The sequence below is a fragment of the Delphinus delphis genome, chromosome 3 (assembly GCF_949987515.2).
Source record: "Delphinus delphis chromosome 3, mDelDel1.2, whole genome shotgun sequence".
NCBI classification, from domain to species: Eukaryota; Metazoa; Chordata; class Mammalia; order Artiodactyla; family Delphinidae; genus Delphinus; species Delphinus delphis.
The window spans coordinates 6,777,736-6,796,521 of record NC_082685.1 but is presented as its reverse complement, the minus strand read 5'-3'; the positions used below and the strand labels follow the sequence as shown (position 1 = coordinate 6,796,521).

At 50.2% G+C, this 18,786-nt stretch overlaps 1 protein-coding gene across 4 annotated transcripts in view; it reads right to left on the bottom strand.

Annotated features, from left to right (window-relative positions):
• The window catches only part of VAV1 (vav guanine nucleotide exchange factor 1), a 51,242-nt gene extending 33,930 nt beyond the window's left edge, over positions 1 to 17,312 (bottom strand). For 2 of the 4 annotated variants that reach the window (XM_060007582.1, XM_060007584.1), the window contains exon 1: positions 16,790 to 17,308. In XM_060007582.1, the coding sequence (XP_059863565.1) occupies positions 16,790 to 16,993 (204 nt within the window). In that variant the 5' untranslated portion in view covers positions 16,994 to 17,308. Of the gene's footprint in view, positions 1 to 16,789 lie in introns of all 4 variants that reach the window. The other 2 variants (XM_060007585.1, XM_060007583.1) reach the window with 2 other exon arrangements.
• Positions 17,313 to 18,786: the final 1,474 nt, after the last annotated feature.

Genomic DNA, 18,786 nt, shown 5'->3' with positions numbered 1-18,786 from the left:
CCATGCAGTGGAAGCGGAGTCTTAACTACTGGACCACCAGAGAAGTCCAGGACTCCTTTCTTCTGCTCCTGGGCCCCTGTAATTTATTTTCAACCCAACAGCCAGAGTACTACTGTCAGAACCCTCCCAAGACAGCCCACCCAGATACAAACCCAAGTCCACTCTGCAGCTCACAAGACCTGCACAACCTTTCCCTGTCACCTCCCTGCCCTCACCTCCTCCCTATCGTCACTATTCCTAGAACACGTCAGACACGATTCAGCCCCAGGACCTTTGCACGGACTATTCTCTTCTTCTTAGAATGTCCATCCCCCCATTAACCTGGTGCCTCCCTTCCTTGTCTCTTTTGGGCTTTTGATGAAAGGTCACTCCTCAGGGAGAACTTCCCAACTGCTCTATTTAAAATCGTAGGGAATTCCCTGGCGGTCCAGTGGTTAGGACTCAGCGCTTTCACTGCTGTGGGCCCAGGTTCAATCCCTGGTCCGGGAACTAAGATCTTGCAAGCCATGTGGCGCAGCCAAAAAAATAAAATAAAATAAAATTGTAACACACGTGTATTTCGCTTATTTATTTTGTTATTGTCTGTCTGTATCCTCCCACCCCACCCCTCCCCCACACACTAGGACATCAGCTCCACGAGGGCAGGATTCTCTGTGTAGCTGGTTCACTGCTGTAGCCTCAACACCTAGTACAATGCCTGGCACACAGTAAGTGCTCAAAAGAAGTTGGTGAAGGAATGAAACCCCATTTGACAGATGGGGCAACTGAGGCTCAGAAAGGAGATATCCCCTTCCCAAGGATGCACAAGTAGAAATGGGGAGCCAGATACCAGCTCTCTGCGTCCAGAGGTCACACTCCTCACCCGACCTCTTCAGACCACGCCAGGCTACCTCATGGTGCCACGTCGCAGGTGGCATTTGAGGGGGTTCAGCACATAACAGGAACCATATGTACCACTCTCCAGCCCAGCAGCCTTTGCAAAGTCATGGGCTGACTCCAGGTTCACCAGGGACAACAGAACAGATGGCCCTGTCTGGCCTAGGGAGGAAGTTCCCCGTTGACCTCAGGAAGATCAGCTGAGACTTAAGACTGCTTCCCCCCAGTCATGTGACACCTCAAAGGGGGAAAGGGGGTATGACTCATCAGCCCCCTGGCTGGAGTAGGGCCAGCTAAAGCAAGGGGCTCCCTCCGACAGCAGGAATGACAGAGGTTAGACCACTAGAAGGTCTAGTGGTAGCCTGAAGTGTGGGTGAAGTTGGCAAAGGACAAATGTAGGAGGGGCATGGGAGAGTATTTCCTCCCTGTTGGGAGAGGGGGCAACCCCCTCAGTTGGCTCAGAACCTCAGAGTCGGGCTGGCATCTTGCCCATATGCAAATCAGCACCCAGACACTTCCGCTTTGCCTGCAGTTCCCCCAACATCACAGCCCCTGTCCCAGACAAAGAAAGAGCTGGAAAGTTTGGCCAGTTCACCACCCTCTTTCAGGGAACCAGTGTGCAGGGACAGAGGGCCCTCTGGGTGGTGGAGATGGAGGGACAGGAGATGGGGGGCATGGAGCAGGAGAGGGAACCCAGAGCTGAGCCCATGAGTGCAGGAGCCAGCTTCCCCACACCCACCCCAGCCCCAGGGAGCCTACCGGAAACAGGAAATGCCTGTTACCAGGGTTTGCTCAGGGGAGTCGAGAAAGAGGGGCCCTCTGTGTTCAGCCCTTGCAGCCCCTTAATCTCGAGGTTGCAAAACTTCATTCTGCAGACCAGAGAGGGTGGATGTGCTGTGCACCCTTTTCGAAGCCTGCAAACAGAGGTGCAGAGTATAAACGCCTCTTCCTGGCCTTCAAAACCCACCCTGCTCCCGCCGTCTCTCTCCTCTCCCCTCCCCTCCCACCCCAGCACACGCTCAACATCTCACTGCCAGTCCAGGGGGTCAGACGTACAGAGTTTGACTCCGAGCCCAGCCACTGCAAGCTGAGGGACCTTGGATGGGTCACCACCCATGTACCTCCTGGTGCCTCCGTTTCCTCATCATCACCATGGGAATAAAAATACTCACTGAATCTCCACTCTAGCCCCCGGCCTACCATTCAGGGTCATACATTCATTCAACAAGCATGTATCGAGTGCCTACTGAATACCAAGCCCTGGGACCTGTCGGCAGCCAGACAGAACCCTGTCCCCACAGAGCTTACAGTCTAGGGGCAAGACAGACGCTGAGCAGAGAGGCACATGAATCACTGGTTGATCACCACTGTGGTAAGCCTGCATGTGAAAAAGCACGGAGCCCTGTGGGATCTGGTTAAGGGGGAGATGAGTCTGGTAAAGCCAAAACTCAGAGACGAAGCAAAGAGAAGAAGCAGTCCAGGAGAGCCTTGCGTACAGCCAGTGGGGAAATGTCAAATGGTGCGACCACTTTGTAAAAGTGGTTTGGCAGTTAACAAGCTAGGTGTGCACCTCCTATATGACCTATTCCATCCCCAGGCGTTTACCCGAGAGAAATGAAAGCAAGTGTTGATACAAATGTTCAGAGAAGTTTTACTTGCCAAAAAGTGGAGGCAACCCAAACGCCCATGGACGGGAGAACAGATAAGCAAACTTAGTAAGTCCATGCAACGGAATACTACACAGCCAATAAGGAATAAAGAACTAAGACACGCGACAGTTCAGTGAATAGCAAGAGAGTTATGCTGAGTGAAAGGACCAGCCTGAAAGAGTACACATCTATGCTCCCCTTGATATAAAACTCTAGAAGATGTGTAATAGGGAAGAACAAAGCTAACTACATATTGGATCTGTTTCTTTTACTCTAGCCCTTGTATAACTGCCTTTGCTACAAGTTAAGAATGTAGTCTGTAGCCTGAAATATACAAGATAGCCCCATCTCAAGGCTCTGACCTTTAAAGGTATGACACTCTTCCATTCATATGGAGATAAAAGTCGTTCAGAGAATAATGTTAATCTTGTTGGAGGTTTATAGGAACATTGTGACCTAACCTACGTGGACAGCTGCAAAAACAAAGGATTCTGGCACCAAGAAGTTTGCAGCAACCAACCACACCCTCTCCCCTTTTAGTATAAAAGAAGCCTCAGGCTTCCCTGGTGGCGCAGTGGTTGAGAGTCCGCCTGCCGATGATGCAGGGGACATGGGCTCGTGCCCCGGTCCAGGAAGATCCCACATGCCGCGAAGCGGCTGGGCCCGTGAGCCATGGCTGCTGAGCCTGCGCGACCGGAGCCTGTGCTCCGCAACAGGAGAGGCCACAACAGTGAGAGGCCCGCGTACCGCAGAAAAAAAAAAAAAAAAAAAAGAAGCTTAAGTTCTAGTTCAGGGAAGATGGTTCTTTGGGACACAAGTCCATCTTCTCAGTCTGCTGGTTTTCTGAATAAAGCCTCTATTCCTTGCCCAAACCACCCATCTCTCGATTTATTGGCCTGTCATGCAGCAATCGAGTTTGGACTCGGTAACAGATACAAACTAATCTATAGTGACCAAAAGCAGATCTGGGATTGCTTGGGAACGGCAGGTGGGGGTTAGGTAGGAGGGATTACAAAAGGGCAGGAGGAAATTTTGAGGTGACAGATATGTTCACTCTCTTGATTGTGGGGCTGGTTTCACAGGTCCAGTATGTCAACATTTATCAACTTGTGTATTTTAAATACGTCACTGATTGTATGTTCATATGGCTGTTTTTAAAAAGCCAGCAGGAGACCAGATTCCTGCTGTGTGTTTCCCTAAAACTAGGAGCTTTAGAGGAGCTTTTCAGGGATGAGAGGATGGGAAGCCACCATTGGTCAATAATGCAAAACACACTCCCCTGTCCCATTTTTTGTCCCTACCCTTGATAAAACAAAATAAGTGAGACACAAATATATGCTTTTTCTGTCCAAATAAATCTTACTTTAGAGTGTGAGGTGGGGAGAAAGTGTCCCAGGCGAAGAGAACAGCATACAAGGGGTATCTGCTCATTTAGCCGCCCCTTCATTGATTTGGCAAATATTTATTGAGCATCTATTATACTCCAGGTACTGGTTTAAGCGCTGGGAATACAGCTGTAAACAAAAGAGATTCACATCCCTGCCCGTGTGAGGCTGACATTCTGGCAGGATAGAAGGTGGTAAATATTAAGCGAGAAAAATAAGATAAGGGGATGGGGCATGCCAGGAAGGTGTGCGATTCTAAATGAGAGGGCCAGGGAAGGCTCATGGAGAGAGTGACATTTGAGTAAAGACTTGAAGGAGGGAATGATCTGGGTGGGTGTCTGGAGGAAAAGCATTCCAGGCAGAGGGAACAGCCAGTGCAAAGGCCCTGAGGCTGGACCCTGCCTGGTGCTTTGGAGGAAGAGGTTAGAGACCAGCGTGGCTGGAGCAGAGTGAGAAAGGGGGAGTAGGAGGGAGTGAACCGAAAGTGGTATCAGATGCTGATTTACCAAAACCAGGGCCACGTGATCAAAATGGGGCAAGGGTTGTCATGGGAGCATCCCACCATCCTGCCACATCTCCCGGAGTCCCAGAGAGGGAAGCACAAATGATTGATGCCTTTGGAAGGTTTTTCTTCAACTCCCCCACTCAATCACAGATCAGACGGAAGGCAACAGCCCCACATTTCTTGGGGTGCTCAGATGCTGCACCCATCTTGGGGTCATTCTGGGTCCCCCAGGCAAACAAGCACAAGACAGCCACCCCAAGGTGTAGTTCTGGAAACCCCGTCCTTTGAGGAGTCATGAAGTCACTGTGGTGTTCTTTCTGGACCAGAGGGAACTTGGGGGAAGCTGAGGATGGACTCATGGGAGGCAGGTCTCTGATGGGCTGTCCGGAGGAAAGGCAATTAGCTGTGTGCTTGGGGCCTGTGACAGGACAGTCCTAAGAAAGGAGATCTGGGTTTGATCTAAGACTGAGCTAAACTCCAGGACAAGCAGAGCCGTTAAAGCTTAGGAGGACTCTGCCACAGGAAGTAAAACCATTGCTTATCATTGATTCTCAGGCAAATAGTAGGAACAGCAGCTTTCTTTAACTGAGATAATACACTGAGCTCAAAGAGGCAGTCACTTCCTCAAGGCCTGCTTGCTCTCAGATCCTACCTGCCCTTCCTTTGCTTTGCTCTGTATCGAAGGGAACTACATTTCCCAGGTTCCTTTGCACCCTGGCTTCTAGGTAGTTTCAGCCAATGGGAGGCCCAGGCTGGAGACCACAAGGTGGGAGGAAGAGAGAAGCCAGGGTATCTCTCCCTCTCTTATTCTGCCTCTCCAGCGGCAAATACACACCTTCGTGGTCTCAGCTCCCTGAAGACAGCTCTTGCCCAAAGTTCTAGCTCTTGTTAAATGGTTCTGGCCCCTGGCCCCTGGTCACACTACCTCCTTCTATTTTTTCTCCAGTCTAGTGGCTACTCTCTGGGTTACCTTAGTATCACCCGTCTCTTCTCAGCAATCCCATCGCCCATTAGCCCATTCCCTGAATTAAATCCTCTCTGTTTGAAAGACCTGAGATGACTTCTGCTTTCCTGGCTGAATCCTGACCAGGAGAACCAGAAATCTGAATCTGAGGCTATCTCCGTAACCACTTGAAAGGCTCGTATGCTCCCCCCAAAAGAGGCAGTATTCTTATAGTGCTTGTGGTCACAGGTTTGGGGGCCTGGCCACTTGCATTCAAATCCAAGCATCGCTACTTATTCACCTGAGCAACTTACTTAAACTTCCCACATTTCTGTTTCCTCATCTGTGAAATTATGATAATAACAGGTAACCAATTGTGCTTTCCAAAGATGGTCACAAAAATATCACCCATCCAGTGTGCTCTTCTGCACTGTGACTTGCCACACCCCCCTCAAGAGGTGGAGTTTGATTCCCCTCCTGTTGAATCTAGGCTGGTCTTAGCGACTTGCCTGTCACTGAGAATGCAGCCAAGTGCCCCGTATGATTCCTAAGTAGGTTAGAAGAAACCCTCCAGCCTCTGCCTTGGTTCCTTGAGAAACACTTGCTCTCTCTCCACGCTCCTTCGCAAAACCCCAATCGCCATGTTGTGAGGAAGCCCAAGCCACATGGAGAGACCAGGTTTCCAGGCAACAGCCCCAGCTGAGCAGAGCTTCAAGTCATCCCAGCCCAGGCACTCCACAGGGGAGCGAAGAATCCTCCAGATGATTCCTGCCCCCAGACATTCAAGGTTTCTCATCACAGAGCTGACAAACCATCATCACCATGCCCCATCTGAATTCCGGACTCACTGAATCTGTGAGAAGGATAACATAGTTATTGACATACATCTTAGTTTGGGTTGGTTTGTTTCACAGTACCAGATAACTGAAGCACAGAGGTACTTTCTCCATGAGTTTGCTGTGAAAATCAAATGAGTGCATAAGTTGTAAGTAAGTAGAAGAACACTTGCATGTAGTAAGTGCTCAGTAAATGGGGACTGTTTCTGTTGTTATTCATTATACTTTCTGAACCTATTCTCATCCACTTCATTAAAACTGTTCTTTTCATCTTAAAAAAAAAAGGTGGATATATGTATATGTATAACAGATTCACTTTGCTGTACACCCGAAACTAACACAATATTGAAAATCAACTATACCCCAATAAAAATTAAAATAAATAAATAAATAAATTTTTAAAAAAACTATTCTTTTCAAAGTACCAAGACCTGGATGTGGATACGCTTTGCTCTTTGGGTCCCTTGACACTATGCCCTTCTGGCCACTTGACACTACAGCCCTATAAGTTAGGGACTATCCTTACCCCCTTTTCAAAGAGGGGGAAACCAAGTCACGGAGAGGTTCAGCAACTCACCCAAGATCCCCAAGTCAGGATCGGCACCCGGACCCCCAGGCAACCGGAGTCCACGGCCCTCAAACAGGGTTTCTCAGTCTCAGCCCCACTGATAATCGGGCAGCTGTCCTGGGCATAAGACAACACGTAGCAGCATCCCTGGTGTCTAATCACTTCCCTCTGCTCTCCCTTCTCTTGCTCACCTTCTGCCAGCAGATCCTTCATTCTCATCCTCCTGCCACAGGCTTTGCACAGCCTTTGTCCTCCCTGCCCCCATGCTTCCCAGAGCTGGTTCCTCATCCTTCAGCTCTCAGCTTTCCTTGACCATCCTCCAGAAGCCTGCCCCCTTTGTTCTTCTCCATCCTGACCCCTGGCTTATTCTGTCTGCAGCGTTGATTTGCCTGTTTACTGTCTGTAACGGGTTAAATGGCAGACCCCAAATAGATACATCCACATCTGATCCCTGGCACCTTGGTGAGTGTGATGTTATTTGAAGAAAAAAAAAAGGACTTTGCAAGACAGCATTAAGGACGTCAAGGTGTGGAGATCTTTCTGGATTATGAGACAGACAGACACAGAGGAAACAGCCACGTGAAGATGGAGGCAGAAGTTGGAATAACGCAGCCACAAGCCAAGGAACGCCTGGAGCCGGCAGAAGCCGGAAGAAGCAAAGATCGGATTCTCTCCTATAGCCTGGAGATGGAGCAAGATGCTGCCGACACCTTGTTTTCAAACCTCTGCCCTCCAGAACAGTGAGACAATGTAGCTGTTGTTTCAAGCCACTTAGTTTTTGAGACTTTGTTACAGCGGCCACAGGAAACAAAACACAGGCAGCCTTCTCTCCCACAAGGCCATGAACTCAGGAGAGCAAAGAGGAAATCTGTGGTGTTCTTTCCCATCACCCCAGCCATCTGCACAGCGCCTGTTGCCGATGATAAAATAAATGAATGCCTCACTTGAAGAAGCTCTCAATCTCACCTTCACCCCAGCCAGTAATTGTTCACTTCTCTTTGGATTCCACCCCATCCCCCCAACCCCGCCCACCCACCTCCCCACTCCCCTACCCATCCCCCACCTCCCTGGACACAGGAAACTCACTCCCTCCAAAACAGTGGTTCTCTCAGGGGCAATTCTGCCCACCAGGGGACATTTGGCAATGCCTGGGGACATTTTGTGGTCACTACTGGGGTGGGGGGAGAGTGGGTGAAGGTCAGGGATGCTGCCCAACTTCCTACAATGCACAGGGCAGCCCCCAAGACAGAGAATGAAGCCCCAATTTCAGCACTGCTGATGCAGAGAAACTCTGGACTCAATTTATTGATAGTACTTGATGCCAATATAAACATCGATTGATCGATTGCCTCCTAACATCTCTTCCCCGTTCTTCTGGTAACAGTCCCTCAGTTTCCCAGGTGAAACAGCCCCTGCCCGAGCCTAGCTCCTTTGGGTAGAGTCGACCCCGCCCCCAACTCCAGAAATAGGCATGTGACCTGGCCTAACCAATCAGACCATACATTCTCCCAGGCACAGCAATTGATTCAGAACTGAACATGTTACACCCCCCCGCAAACATTCATGTCCAATGAAAGAGAGATCTGGGGTTTAGAGGCCATTAAAGCGACCCTCCCATTTTCCATTGGACACACAATTGTGGGAATAAAAATTTGGTATATCTGGGCACTCTCTTTTGCCTCCATGAGGGGAAAGGATGACTGAAAATGGAGGGAAACACCACAAAGAAAGCAGAGTTAAGAGATAGAGTGCAACGGGGAGAGAGGAGAGGGTTCCTGAGATATCTCCTGAGCCCCTGGATCCAGCCGGACCTGAAGGCATTTCCTCCCAAGCTTGTCAGTTATATGAGGTAATATTATTTTTGACTAAGCCAGTTTCGGTTGGGTTTTCTGTCACAAGATCTAGGACTCCAGCTTGAAACTTCTGCAGACTAAGTTCAGAATTTCCTCAGACCTTAAACTTCTCCAACTGAACATCCCTTATTTCTTCCACTATTCCCCAAGGGACCTGACTCTCATGTTCCTCTTAAAGCCCAGGTCTCAGAACACCATCCCTGAGATCAAAGGGGACAGTCCATCTGTCAATGTAGTGAGATCTTTAAAATCCAGCTATGCCCATCCAACACACCCTCTGGTCCTGCCCACTTCCTGGCACCATTAATGTTAGCAAGGGAGACAAACAGAACTTTGTCTTTCGGTCCCTCAAATATTCCCCAAACTCCCACATGCAAATTGACGTGTCACCTCCTCCAGGAAGCCTACCCTGATTGTTTCTGGGGGTTCTCTTCTCTCTGCTCTCACAATACCCTGGGCTTCACTCACCCATCACTGAGTGTGTTAATCTGTGTTGTAACTGCCTATTTCCTCGTCTGTTTCCATGAGTTTCATGATGGTCTGCGTCTCATTCATTGTGGGATTCTCCAACAGAATGTCTCAGAAATGTCTCTGAGGTGGGTGGTAGTATCATCATTACTATTGTTGTTATTATTGCTGTTATCACCGTCTTCATTTGCCTCATTTTACAGATGAGAAAACAAAAGGTGAGAAGCCACATAACTCGGAACTAGTAAAGGCAGGATAATCTCAGCCAATCCATCCTCAATCATCGCTAACCAACTACCACTAACCAGTAGTAAGTAAGCACTCAACAAATACCTCCTAAATCAGGGAGGGATCAGCAAACTCTGTAAAGAGGTAAACAGTAATTTTTAAATTTTTTTGGCTTTGCAGAGAGAAAGCAGCCACAAACAATGTGTCAACAAGTAGGCAAGACCTTGTATCAATTAAACTTTGTTTACAAAAAGAGGCAGCCAGCCCATGGGTTATAGTGTGCTGACCCCTGTATTAAATGAATGAAAAAAGGAAGTGAATATTTGATCAACATTTATTGAGCACCTACTATATGCCAAGTGCTGTTCTAGGAACTGGGGACACAGTTGTGAACCAAACAGACGAAAAGCTTTGCCCTGACACTCCAGTGGGGTAAGCAGATAATAAGCAAATAAGTTAAAAACTATGGTAAGTCAGAGAGGGCTAAGTACTGTGGAGGAGGGCTTCCCTCGTGGCGCAGTGGTTAAGAATCCGCCTGCCGATGCAGGGGACACGGGTTCGAGCCCTGGTCCGGGAAGATCCCACATGCTGCGTAGCAACTAAACACGTGCTCCACAACTACTGAGCCTGCGCTTTAGAGCCTTCGAGCCACAACTACTGAGCCCGCACACCTAGAGCTCATGCTCCACAACAAGAGAAGCCACCGCATCGAGAAGCCTGTGCAACCGCAACAAAGAGTAGCTCCCGCTCGCTGCAACTGGAGAAAGACCACACAGCAACGAAGACCCAATGCAGCCAAAAACAAACAAACAAACAAATAAATAAGTACTGTGGAGGAAAATAAAAGAAGGAAGAGAATGGTGGGGGGGGGGGCGTAGGCAGGGGCAGGGGGTGTGATTTTTACATATGGAAACCAGGGGAAATCTCTCTGATAAGAAACCTTCAGGAGATAAGAGAACAACCAGGGTGTATATCTGGGGGAAGAGGGATTTGTAGAGAAAAAACAGCACGTGCAAAGGCCCTGGAGCTGAATTGCACCTGGTGGGTTCTAGGAACGGTGAGGGCAGGCCCACATGGCTGGAGTCGAGTGAGGGAGGGGGAGAGAGGGAGGAGATGAGGGCTGAGAGGTGGGCAGAGGCCAAATGCATAGGTTCTTCTGGGTCATGATGAGAACTTTCACTTTTACTCCAAGGGGAGCCATGCGTGGGAGGGCTGGGAGCAAGGGGAGGGACAGGGGTTTCCAGCATTCGCTATGAGAGTCCTGAAGGGTGACATTTCCCAGTATTGGGCCCAGAGAGGAAGTCAGTGAACAGAACAGAATGGAATGGGAAAGAACGCACAGCGCAAATGCTGACACCCCCACCCAGGCTTCTGTCCCGGTCAGCCCCAGTGGACGTGTTTAGATGCGATCTTCCACCCAACTCAACCCAACCCACCTGGCTGAGATTTGCTTGCCCCAAGCCCCACCCCGAGTCCCCAGCTGCAGCCTTCCCCCGTGGCTCTGGTCCAGGTCTTCCTCACTCCTCATCCCACAGAGGTTTCCTCTAAACTAGCCCCCTCCAGACCTGCAACTCTGAAGCCAGCTAGGCATCACCCTGAGGTCCTCTGGCACTGCCTTCTGTATATCCACCCAACCCATTTCCTCGTCCTCCCTGGCACCCAGCTAAGCTACATTCCCATTCCTGTCTTGCGGTTGGATGGGACCATGTGACCAGTGGAACAAGAATGGAGGTGATGGTGCCACTTCTGGGCCTGGCCCCATGAAAACCTCTCAGGGTTTCCCTCCTCATAACTCCCTCCTTGTCCTCTGGCTGAATAGAGAACTCCAAGGGCTTCAGGGAGGATGGGGCCATGAGATGGAAAGAGCCCAAGTCCTGTAGGGACTTTGTAAAGAAGGGCTATCCTCTCAATCCCCCAGCTGACCCAAACTGGATTGTGATATAAGCTAGAAGTAAACTCTTTAAATTCACTGAAGCAATGCATTTCATTACAGCAGCTAACATTTTGCACCCGGACCTATACCACATCCTACAGGCAAGCTCAGATCCACTGAAATCAAATTAGCAAAAAAGAATGACTCCCATTAATTTAGCACTTGCTATACATTAATTGTACGTCAATCACCATTATAAGAACTTAACTTACCTTATCATGTTGAACCCTCACATAACCCTGAGATAAAGGTGCTGTCCACACACCCATTGTGTAGATAAGACAACCTGGGCAGAAATAGGTTAAGTAATTTTTTTTCTCCAAGATCACAAGGCTAGTAAGTACCTGACTTGAAATTCAAAGCAGCCCAATATATAAAGAGTTCCTAAAAATCAATAAGAAAAAAATGCCAGCAGTCCTAGAAGGAAAAAAATAATGGGCAAATGATATGAACAAATATTATTTTGCAGAGAGAAAATATAAATAGTTCTTAAACATAAGAACAGAGGCTCTACCTCACTCAGAATAAGAGAAATGTATATTGAGTCATAATGAGCTTCATTTATCACCCAAGTTGGCAAAACTCCAAAAGCTTAACAACTGTTGGCAAGGCAGTGGAGAAACCAGCATTCTCATTGCTAGAGGTAATGTAATTGGAACAATGCATATGGGAACAATCCCATACAGAGAACAATTTGGCAGGATCTACTGAAAACACAGACTCACCCGCTTTGAGCCAGCAAACCCTTCTGAGAATTTATCCCATGGATATACTTGCTCATGTATCTGGCTGCAATAATAACATTTATATGTAGCTAGATACTTTTCTAGGTTCTTGATAGTAACTCATTTATCCTTCAGAACAATGCTTCCAGATGGGTATTTATTACCTCCATTTTACAGATGAGGAAACGGAAGCACAGAGAGGTTAAGTAACATGCCCAAGGTCACACAGTAGAGGAGCCAAAAAACAGTTCATGGACAAGGTTATTCATCACAGTTAGTTTGTCAGAACAAAAGCCTGGTGCAATCCAAGTGCCCATCAATAGGGGTGATGGTAAATTAAGTGATCCCCAAACCGTGTAATGGAATACAGTTTAGAGAAACTGTCCCTGGCCACATGCCTGCGGGGTGGCCAAAAAAGAAACAGAGTAGGGATCCTGGTACCAGGCTGCCTGGGTTTGAATTTCTGACTGTCACTTTCAAGCTGGGTGCCCTGAGGCAAGTGACTTAACTTCTCTGTGCCTCGGTTTTCCCATGTGCAATATGAGGATAATGATAATATCTACCTCGTAAATTGTTATGGAGATTAAACAAGTCAGCGTATAGAAAGTGTTTCGACCAGGGATCAGCAAACTTTTTCTACAAACATCTGGATAGTAAATACCTTCACCTCAACAGGCCAGACACTCTCTTCATCAATTACTCAACTGTAGAGTTGTAACTGGAAATCAGCCATAGATAATACATAAACAAATGGACGTGGCTGTATGCCAATAAAACTTTATTTATAAAACACACTTGTGGTTCAGATTTGGCCCTCCCATTGTAGTTTGCCAGCCCCCAGTTTAGATGAATGCCTGGCACACAGTTAGCCCAGTATAAGTGGTTTGTTGAGTAAATGGACAATCTAGAATATCATGCAGTCATTTTTTAAAGAAGAATGAGAACAATCTCTATGTATTGATTTGGAAAGATTCTGAAGATGATGATTAAAGTGAGAAAAGCAGGGTATAAAGCAGTGGGTGGTATGTGCCAACTTTTGTAGTAAGAGACGAGGGTAGTTAATAAAAACCTGCATTCCTATTTGCATAAGGAAATTCTAGAAGGCTATATAGTCAACTTAAAGAAAAAAGGAGTCACTTATGGAGGAAGGTAGCACCTGGGTATCTGAAGAAGATGGCTAGAGGTTACATTTTTTTCCCTGTGCACCTTTTTATGTGTTTTGATCTTTGAATGATACACATCTATTATTTAACCAAAGAGTCAAATATTTTAAAGATTCTACCAGGCTGTCTGTCCCCCAGCACAGGGTGTCCCAACCTCAGCACTGTAGACATTGGGGCCGGATAATTCTCTGTTGTGTGCGACATTGTCGGACGTTGAGCAGGATCCCCAGGCTCTATCCACTAGATGCCAGTATCAGCTCCCAGACGTGACAACCCCAACTGTCCCAGGACATAGCCAAGGATCCCCTGGGGGCGAAACCACCCCAGTTGAGAACCACTGCCCTAACCCAAACTCCTCCAGGCTGCGCTATGCTGCCAACCTTCCCTATATCCCTCATTTTCCCTAAAAAGACTTTTTATAGAGGGTTTATCAGGTGTCAACACAGTGCTGAGAAGTATTGAAATACTACAACAGTCTTCCCCCCAAAAGGTGCCATTTTTAGCCACAGTTCACAGATGGGGAAACTGAGGCTCAGGGAGGCGAAGCCAGCAAGTGATGCTGTCAGGACTGGCTCCCAGGTCTGTCTCCTCCAAGCCACCACCATCAACCCCCACCCGAGCCCACACCTCCTATTCTAACTCTCCTACCCTCTCCCTTCCCTGCCTCTGCCAACAGCACCAGCATTTACAGGCTGGGGACCGAAGCACAGAGAGGTTAAGTAACATGCCCAAGGTCACACAGTGGGGGAACTGAAAAAAGATTCATCATCTTGGCTCCAGTGACCCCTCCCATCCTGAGTCTAATCAGCTCCCCCGTCCTGGTGGATCCTTCCCACAATGACTGTCACATTTGTCTCTTCCTCTCCACTTCCTCAGCTTTAAAGTTTCATCTCTGCCACCCGGAATTTGGGCTCCCAGAGAGAGTCAGAGTGTCTGGTCATCACTGTGGCCGCCTATGATGGTGTCATCGTCTTTCTGGGTCTCAGATCTCAGCTTGGAGACTCGCTTCAATCTGACCTCGCCCATGAATCATGCCCACCAGCCAGCCCACTCACTGCCCTGCAGCACAACTACGTGGGAACCGACCTGCTCCCACCTCAGAGCCTTTGCACTGGCAGTGCCTCCTGCCAGGAGTGTTGTTTCCTCAGACTCACATGACTCGTTCCCTCACTTTGCCCAGGTCTTTGCTCAAATGTTGCCTCCTCAGTGAGGCCTCCCAGACCTCCTACGCAAAAGTGCAACCCCACATTCCCAAGCCCCCTTCTCCAGGCCATGTACCACCTCTGACAATGTATGTGTTTCCTTATTTGCCCACTGTCAGTGCCTCCCACTAGAATGTGGGCTCTTGGACAACAAGGGTTTGTGTGTGTCTTTTTCCCACTGTCTCAGCACCAAGAAGAGGCCCAGCGTACATGATAATTGTTGATGAATGAACGAATGAATGAATGAATTAATTAATTAATTAATATGCTCTTCCCACTCTCTACCCAGGGAACAGTGGAGCGAAAGCCGAGGAACTCTGAGGAGGAAATGAGAGAAACTAGGAAGCATCCTAATTCCCCCACATCTTTATGCCATTGTGTGTCCCCCACCCCATTCCACCCCCATCAGGAGCCCTCCCTTTTCTCTCTCTGCCCTTCCATATTCCACTGGTAGTTCATGGCCCGGGCTTAAATCTGTGGATGGACAGGGACTTGAAAACTTAGAGAGGCTGTTCTTGTGATACCTCCCTCCGACTTAATGTGACCACCTTTTAGCTTCCTGCTCATGGCCCCACTGTGAATGGGGCACAGGGCTGAGCTTCAAAGGGAGACAAAATGCACAGGGCAGGATGGCACAGAGCTCCCAGATGGGGAGGATCAAGGAACACCCCTGCCCAGTGCAGGGCCTGACACAGCTAGGCACCGGAACCCAGAGCAATTAGAAAACTCCTACTCACCCTTCAAAACCCAGCACAAATGTCCCCTCTTGCATCAAGCCCAACTCTCCCAGGCAATGTCTTGCCTTTGCTCCAGGGCCCCCAGCCCAGAGATTTCTTCCTCTGCCCTGGTCCTGACAACACAGGGCTGGGGGATGTCTGTCTCTCCCAGTCTGGGAGCACCTTGAGGGCCAGACCCAGGCCTGGGTCCTCGGTGTTGCCCAGCACAGAAAATCAGGACACATTAGTCCCTGCAGCTGCCCTCCTAGAGAATAATGCCACAACCCCTTGCCTTTTATCAGAAAACCAGCTACAGGGAAGATGCAGGGAAGGATAGAAGTTCATCCTTAAGTCTAACCACTTTCCCGTTAGCTGCTGTTGAAGCCTCACTGGATCTCGACTGCTCGCAAGTCTGGGGCCTGACTGGTCTGACAGCTACTTCCTTCTGTGTGGAAGCCATGAGGCAAGGAAATGGAGGTAAATTTGGGATGGCCTGTGGCCAGAGCAGGTGGCTGGGGGTGGCAGGGGACTCTCTAGGGTTCCCCCACCGCCATTCTTTCAGGAAGCCTGCCTGGGCTAGGGGAGGGTGGGCCTCTTCCACGTGTGGCCCTATCCTCAGGAAACACCCCCAGGGACCCCCATAGGCCCACTCCCTGATCACTGACTGCCCCTCCCCCCATCCGCACAGGGCATCTCAGGCCAGAGAGGAGGCAATGCCCCAGCCTGCCCACCATCCGTCCCCAGAGAGGTCCCCCTCTAGCCCACAGCGCGTCCAGACAAGCCTTTCCTCCCAGGGTAGGGCCTGAGGGCTGGATAGCAAGTGTCAGGCCTGCAGGGCAGGCAGGGCACCCCCAACCACCAGCCATCACTTTCCACCCAGAACTCAGGAGGCCAGAGGGAACCAGAGAAGGTACAACTGAAAGAGAATCCAGTCCAGTTACCTCCCCCACCCCACCGCATTCAAATAGGGATTTGAATAGATTTCCTGAGCTGGGGGCGGTCACAGTCAAATCCTCCTCCGCCTGGACCCCGGGGCCCTTGCAGAAATCCCTACAGAGAAAAAGCAGCTATTTCTAGGTTCCCAAAACCCCAGGACCCACTCTCAGGGTTCTGGACCAGGTCCTGCCTCAATGTGCCCCCTGGGATGGATGGAGTTAGGAAGACCAGAGCCCCAGGCCCATAGCACCCCACCCGCCCCATGCTGCCCCAGGCCCAGGCAGGAAGCCAAGGGGAAGATGTGAGGGGAAGGAAGGGGCCCAGCGCCTGGGAGGAGGAGACACATGTGGGGGAAGGAATCGGAGGAGGCCCCTCCCCCATAGCCAGAATCTTGGGGGGTGGGGGGGTCAAAGGAGTTGAAAACCTCAGGCACCCTATTGGCCACCCAGGGGGTTCCTAGCCCCCCTCAAGACCCCCACAGAATCCCTTTTTGGGGCTTGATCCACACTGGAGCCAGCCTGGGGCTTTGGGAGCTTTAACCCCAAGTTTGCCAGTTCTCAGCCTAGATGTGGGTTAACTGTGAGCCTATGAGCCCATTCCCGTTAACCTTGGGTGGGCCACCCCTGTACCCCCGAGTGTTACAACCCCCATATCCCCCGTACCCTCTGCCAGACCCCGCGGCGGGGGGGCATCCTCCTCTCTACACGGCTGGCCCAGAGGTGCAGAGCACCAAGCCCCTGGGTACCAGCCTGGGATGCCTCCCACCACCCACCCTGGGGCAGGTCCGTCAGTGGCCGTCTCACCTGGGACATCTGGGGACGCAGGTTGACCTCCCGCAGGTTGATGGCTTGGGGCAGCAGGTTGTTGAGCAACTGGCACAGAAGGACGCCATCCCGGAGGGCCTGCGCCAGTTCGCACACCTGGGCCCCATCCCAGGTCACGCGGTGGCTGGGCGGCAGCACCCGGCACTGGATCAGCCAGTGGGTGCACTGGCGCCACAGCTCCATGGCTGCTAGCTTCCCGGGCCGGCCTGTGCACCCTCGCGGCCTCCTTCGCCGCCCGCCCGCTTGCCTCCGCTAGCTAGCTACCACTTCCTCTTCTTTGCCTGTAACTGTCGCCCTGAGACGGGGCGGAGGGGGAGCCGTGGGAGTGTGTGTGGGGGGGCACCTGCAGCCCAGCCCCAGCCCAGCCCCTTTCAAGCAGGACCTGGCCTCTCCTTCCCCCACCAACTAGCACTGGGGCATCTGGGAGTGGGTTCAGGGTAACAAGGAGGCCTGCCGCCTTCCTCTGTGTCCAACCCAAGAGCGTACAACCTCGGAAACATACTCAAAATCCACCCTGTTCGCACCCCTCCCTCCTCCGCCTCCACCCTCATCCAGCCCCCAACCTTGGCAGCCTGGACCAGCAGCACAGTGTCCTCTGCCCCATGGCCGGGCTCCTGTCCTCACCCCCCCCACAATCTGTACTCCCCACATCAGAGGGCACCTATGAACACCTAAGTCAAGTCAGGATGCCCCCACAGCCCCCCTCGTCTGGGATAAAAGTCATCCCTGCAGCCCACAAGGGCCTGCATGAGCACTCATCACCTCCCTGCCCTACTTCTCCCACTCTCCCCCACTTTGCGCTGTTCCAGCCAAACGGGCCTCCTCAGTGTTCTTCCAACATACTAGGTAGCCCCAGAAGTTTGCCCTAGCATCCTGCCACAAGGCCTTTGCACATGCTAGTCCTCTGCCTTAGGCAATTTCACAGCCAGCTCCCTCACTTCCTGCAAATCTTAGCTCTAGATCATCTTCTCATGAAGTTTTCCCAAACCGCTCCATTTCAGATCACAGCCTTTTTTCCCACCCCATCACACCCTATCCCACTTCCCCACTTGTTATTTTATTATACTTATTTCTTTATTGTGTATTGAGAAATTTGTGTCTGGTGTTGGAACAACTCCCCCCAGCACCTGGCACATATACATGCTCCATAAATATTTGTTGAATGAAGAATGAATGAATAATTGAAAGCTCTATGGCTCTACCTCTGACATTTATCCCAAATCCGTTCGTTTATTTCCATGGCCCTGGCCACCATCATCTCTTTCTTTGGACTTTGATAGTGTCGTTCATTGGTTTAGCAAATATTTACTGTCTTTGTAGCCCTTATCATGATCTGAAATCATGTGCTCGACGAGGTCTCTCTACCCACCTCCACCCCACTAGATTGTGAGTAGTCTCCCCCCTCCGTCTCACAAGCACCCACCCACCCCACCCGCCACCCGAGCCACCCCCCGGATTTTCCTTTTTAATTATTGTAACCACTAAGGGGCGCTAGACTCCTTTCACTGGACATACCCCCTACCCTCTGACTGTATCAAAACCAGGCGGGGGGTGGGTCAAGGAAGGGATACCCCTCAGCCTGTCCTGAGACTGGAGTCTCTTCCACATTGGCAAATGGGGAAGCCCAGCCTGGAAATTCCCAGATTTACGATCCTACAGGCACCAAAACTTTCTTCCCCAACCATCCGTGGCTCTCTATGCGCCAATTTTCTCATCTGTAAAGTGAGTGACAGTAACCTTCACCGTTTAGAATTACGGTAGGGGTCAGAGATGGTGGGGCTGCAAAGATCAGAGGAAGACAGGATAGCGCTCCAGGGCTCCGGGCTTGAATCCCACCTTGACCAATCACAAGCCGTGTCAAACTTGGGCAAACTTGGGCTGAGCTGTCCCATGCCTCAGTTTCTGCATCTAGAAAATGGGGTGATGAAAACAGTACCCATCTCATTGAGAGGTCTACGTAAAAATGCAATGTGTTG